This window comes from Musca domestica, unplaced genomic scaffold (genome assembly GCF_030504385.1).
Source record: "Musca domestica strain aabys unplaced genomic scaffold, Musca_domestica.polishedcontigs.V.1.1 135, whole genome shotgun sequence".
Classification (NCBI taxonomy): Eukaryota; Metazoa; Arthropoda; class Insecta; order Diptera; family Muscidae; genus Musca; species Musca domestica.
In genome coordinates this window covers 1,326,894-1,332,201 of record NW_026712181.1, presented here as the reverse complement: position 1 = coordinate 1,332,201, position 5,308 = coordinate 1,326,894, and the positions used below count along the sequence as shown (strand labels likewise).

General features: G+C 36.4%; 1 protein-coding gene across 1 annotated transcript; it reads left to right on the top strand.

The window, feature by feature from the left end:
- Positions 1 to 4,129: 4,129 nt before the first annotated feature.
- LOC131800981 (uncharacterized) lies at positions 4,130 to 4,664 on the top strand. Its single transcript, XM_059118900.1, has 2 exons — positions 4,130 to 4,349; positions 4,409 to 4,664. Exons 1-2 carry the CDS (start codon positions 4,157 to 4,159, stop codon positions 4,657 to 4,659), a joined length of 444 nt encoding a protein of 147 aa, XP_058974883.1. The 5' UTR covers positions 4,130 to 4,156; the 3' UTR covers positions 4,660 to 4,664.
- The last annotated feature ends 644 nt before the right edge of the window (positions 4,665 to 5,308 follow it).

The window sequence follows — 5,308 nt, the reverse complement described above, 5'->3', positions numbered from 1 at the left end:
CTTTTTAGAATATCAATGACTTTACCCCGAGCTCATTTTTCAATATTTTCCGAATGGAATATGGCGCTATGTTCAGCTCATGAGCAATTTTTCGGGCACTGCGACGTGGGTTTCGATCAAGTTGCTTCTTTACTTTTCGAACCATTTCTGCTGATGTTGCTTTTTTCTTCCGTCCACTTTCTTGACGTCGGGCTACGCTACCAGTATCACGGTAACGAGCGATGGTACGAGACACAAAACATTAATTCACATTGAAATGCTGCAGTGCTCTAACGATAGCCACTTGTGTTTCCTAGCCAAATATAAAGAAATCACATTATCACCCTTAAATTCCATCACGAATAACTTTTTTCTGAAAAATTCTCATTAAAATGCTTTTGTACGCTTGTAAACAATATAATGAGCTGTCACTGGAATAATTTTAACAGCTGCGGCTTAGACGATTGGCTTAGAAAGGACAGCAGTCTTAAGTTGGTTGCAGTTTTTTCATCTCACCCTGTAGAGTATATATTATTTGACACGGCCAAAAGGTGCCTCATCAAAATAACGTTTTTAGACCCTAGGTATTTTTGGGCCAAATCCGTTTCAGGAATTTGGAGTCGATCTAGAGGTGTCCGTCCGTCTGTATGCCTGTCTCCCTGGCTGGTATATGGAATATGTATTATATTTTTATATATATTTGATTTCACTGTCAAACATACCTAATATATTAAATTATCTACCAAACGCACAAACATATTTTTTTGCTATCTCGTGAATTGATAAAAATGAAACTGCCCTACCAGCTGGCATTATCTATCGGCATTGATAATGGCAAATACTATATATAGCAAATAAACAGTTAATATCCAATGATTTCATTTAAGACATGTATTAACAAATAAATTAATTACGTACATTTATTGCAGAATTAAGAGGATTTATTAAATTTCATATCAATACATAGGATGAGTGAATTTAATAACAGATAAATTCTGATAGACCTTTTGCAAGTACGTCATAGTATCTGCCGGTTCTGAAATTTATTAATGTGTTTTAGAACTTAATATTTAAAAACTCTGTGCCACAAAATATTTTTTATCGGATATATAATCTTTCAAATTTTATTCCAGTGACAGCTCATTATATTGTTTACAAGCGTACATAAAGCTTTTTGGTGAGAATTTTCAAGAAAAAAGTTATTCGTGATGGAATTTAAGGGTGATAATGTGATTTCTTTATATTTGGCTAGGAAACACAAGTGGCTATCGTTAGAGCACTCCAGCTCTTAAATGTGAATATATGTTTTGTGTCTCGTACCATCGCACGTTTCCGTGATACTGGTAGCGTAGACCGACGTCAAGAAAGTGGCAACAGCAACATCTGCAGAAATCAGGTTCAAAAAGTAAAGAAACTATTTGTTCGAAACCCGCGCCGCAGTGAGCTCGGGGTAAAGCCATTGAAATTCCAAAAAGTGCAAGAACTTGTACCGCAACAGAAAGAAAGTAGACTCAAAATAGCTAAAGAGTTGCTTCGCTTGGCCGAAAGTGGTGAACTGCCTAATTTGGTTTTCTCCGATGAGAAAATATTCGTTGTCCAGCAGTTTGTAAACAAACAAAATTATCGTGTTTACTTGCCAAAGAGGTCAGCTGAAAATGTGCACCTTCGGTTGGCCACCAGAACTCAAGCGCCGGCCATGGTGATGGTGTTGGCCGCCTTAACAGCCGATGGTCGCTCTCCGCTAGTATTAATCGAAGGTGGCATCAGAATAAATGCCTAATATTATAGAAAAAATATTCTGGAGGGTGTATTTAAGCCTTGGGCATGCAAACATTTTTGCCGCAGACCTTGTACTCACCACCATCGCACTCAGCACGCGCCACTTAAGAGTGGAAACAAAATGAGGTTCCTCGCTTCATTTCCAACGCTCAATGACCACCAAAATCTCCGGATACCTATCCGTTGGACTATTGTGTCTGGAGTATTTTGGAAAGCAAGGTTGGCACTAAAAAATACCAACGAGTCGATCACCTCAAGCAAGCGCTTCGCCGGGAATGGGCCAAAATACCGCGGAGCAACATTTGGGCAGGGTATAAAGGTTTGATTGACCGTTTGAAGGCCATAATTCGTACCAAAGGTGACCAATTCGAACAAATCTAAACTTATTCTAAAATTTTATGCTATTTCCGACATTTTTGCTTTCATTCAAGCAAATTTAAAAAAAAATGAATAATTATGGCGTTGGACTTTGTTGCAGTTTTTTTTATCTCACCCTGTATACCATTTTAATACCAGATCTTGTGTTAGTAGAAATATTTCGAACTTCTGTGGGGGGAGATACCAGAAGGAGGGAACCGATGTTGCCCATCTACGAACTTGATCTTAGTTTAATAAAAATATTACGATGTACCAAGTTTGGACCAAGTCAGATACCCGCTTCGAGAGCTATCGAGCGTACCAGACAGTCAGAGAGACAGACATACAGACGGAAGGACACATCTAGATCGACTCCAAATATCCTGAAACGTATTTGATCCGAACCAAAAAAAAAAAAAAAATGATTCATAGTTCCTTTTGATGATCTGCATAGAATCACCTTCTGAGTCGATTTATGCATGTCCGTCCGTCTGTCCATGTATATTTGTGAACAAAGTACAGTTTGCATTATTACCCGATCCAGATGAAATTTTGCACAAATTATTTGTTTGGCCCAAGGACGAACCCTTTTGAAATTGGAGATAATCGGTCAATTGGAGATATAGCTCCCATATATATCTACGTCCGATTTGCCTTTTATTGTGCACCAAACGTGTAATATAAGCCCGAGTAATGTGGAATTTTGCACATACAACCAAATTAGACCTGCAAATAAGTATACCGAATTTAATCGAAATCTGTTCAGATATAGCTATAGCTCCCATATATATTGTTCATCCTATTTGTTATTTTTGTCCTCCGCAGCCGTAATATGCACTGTGTAACAAAAATATTTGGGGAAATATATCAAATACAGCTCAGAAATACATTTGCTAAATTTTATCGAGACCGGTTTGGATTTGGATATATCTCCCATATATAACTTCGTCCGATTTACCTTTTATTGTGCACCAAACGTCTAATATTTGCCCAAATGGGAATGGGAAATTTGGCACTTACGACCAAATTGAATCTAGAAGCTAGTATGTTAAATTTGGTGAATATCGGTTCAGATATAGCTATATCTCCCATATACATTGTTCATCCGATTTGTTATATTTGTTACCCACAGCCGTAATATGCACTCTGTAATAACGATATTCAGGGAAATATATGAAATACAGCTCAGAAATATCTTTGCCAATTTTTTATCGAGATCGGTTCAGATTTGGATATAGCTCCCATATATGTCAAATGGGCAACACAAATCCGAATTTAAAAGATACGAATGCTTCGGTATATTTAGTCTTTTAAACTTTTAATTATAATTATAATCATAGCGTATATGATTGAATTGTCCCATAAAAACTTTTAATTGTTATTTGGAGCTCTACTAAATTAGCAAAGTGGTATAGGGTATCATAAAGTCGGCCCCGCCCGACTTTGAGACTTTCTTAAATGTCTTTTGTTTTTTTTTTTTTTTTTTTTGAAGTTTGTAGTATAACTTTCTATTAAATTATGTCAAATTTTGGTATCTAAATTTTTATTATGTAGGCAGGCTATTACCAAAAAAAATATAGGACCAGGTTTTTTCAGCTCGTATGTAGAGAGCATTTGGCTTAATGCTTCTATGAGAAAGCTTGACATGAGATTGCCATGGTTTCTCAAGGAAGCAGTAATTATTATTGTTATCTGAATCAGAAATAGACATTTTCATAATTCTTCAATTACATATTGCTATTTTAAAATATTACTGAAAATTCAGTGAAAAACATCCACCTTGACGTAATTTCCCTGCATTACAAATTGACATTATGCAACTAAAGGTCATTGACCTTTAGTTTTTCCGATGCAAATAGTCTATGTATTTCACATCGCTTTTGTTTATTTAATTAAAACAATGCCAATGACATTATCAAGATTAATCACGATTTTGTAATATTTGTGGAACAAAGAACTATGCCCTATAAAATCCAGTGAATGTTCAGAGGAGAACTCAGTGCACATTGAAATTTTTATAGACTCGAATTGAAACGGAGACATGGTAATTTTTTATAAACCCCTACTCCTCATTTTATTGGCCAGCATTGCCTGTCTGCACGCCAATGAAAATGTCAAAGCCATCGAAAGTGACCCAAAGCAAACGGCTGAACTGGAGGAATTAAAAGTGCAACAAAATGATGTGGGTGATACGGAATACACCTTTCGGTGTACAGTAGGTCAAAAGAAAACTGGTAAGTGAAAGAAGTACATTTCGAACTTTGGATTAATTTGAACAAATTTGATTTTCCAGTTCGTGTCGGCTGTACTGGAAAAGATCGAAGCTATTGGCCCACACCTCACGATGTTAACCTGACCTTAAGATGTCCACCCAATGGAGGAGGACCATCTTTGGCCTTTGTCGAGGTGATTTTCACTGTAACAACACGTAATGTAAATTGTGTTGTTGCCGCTGGAGGTATTGGCCAGAATTACATACAAATACGTTTGGATGTTTACGGCACAAAGACATTGGATTACATAGCGGAATTCTATATTTTCTAAAATTTGGTGAAGTTAAGAATTTCGATTTTTTTATAGGGGTTTAAATAAAAATGTATTTTTCTTTGATAAAAACCTAACATAGATTTAAGATTTTCAGAATTGCAACAGCGCACCACATTTATCGATTCCTGAGCATTTATGGGTTTCGGAGGTCCCCGCTGTATTTTCTTCCTAAATATTTATAGGTTAACATGTTCTAGCAAACCATTATTATGGCTTTGTACATTTGTTTGTAACATAGAGGAGGAAGCGAGATAGGCCCATTGTTACTTTTGAGGATCTTAATAGAATCACTTTCTGAGTCGATTTATGCATATCATTCCGTCCGTCAGGTCCCATTTATTGATCGATTGAGCTGAAATTTTCCAAATAATATTTGTGTGGCCAAGAACGAACCCTATAATCCAATTAGATTAAGCCCCCATATATCTTCAAACTATTTTGGGTTTATTGTGCACCAAATGACCAATATAAGTACAAATGACCTGTGCATTCCACCGAATTCAGTCTAGGAGCATGTACATAAAACCTGTTCAGATATAGCTATATCTCGAATATACATGTTTAATCCGATTTGGGGTTTGGTATCGGATATCGGATACATCCCAGAAATACCTCTGCCAAATTTTATCAAGATCGATTCAGATTT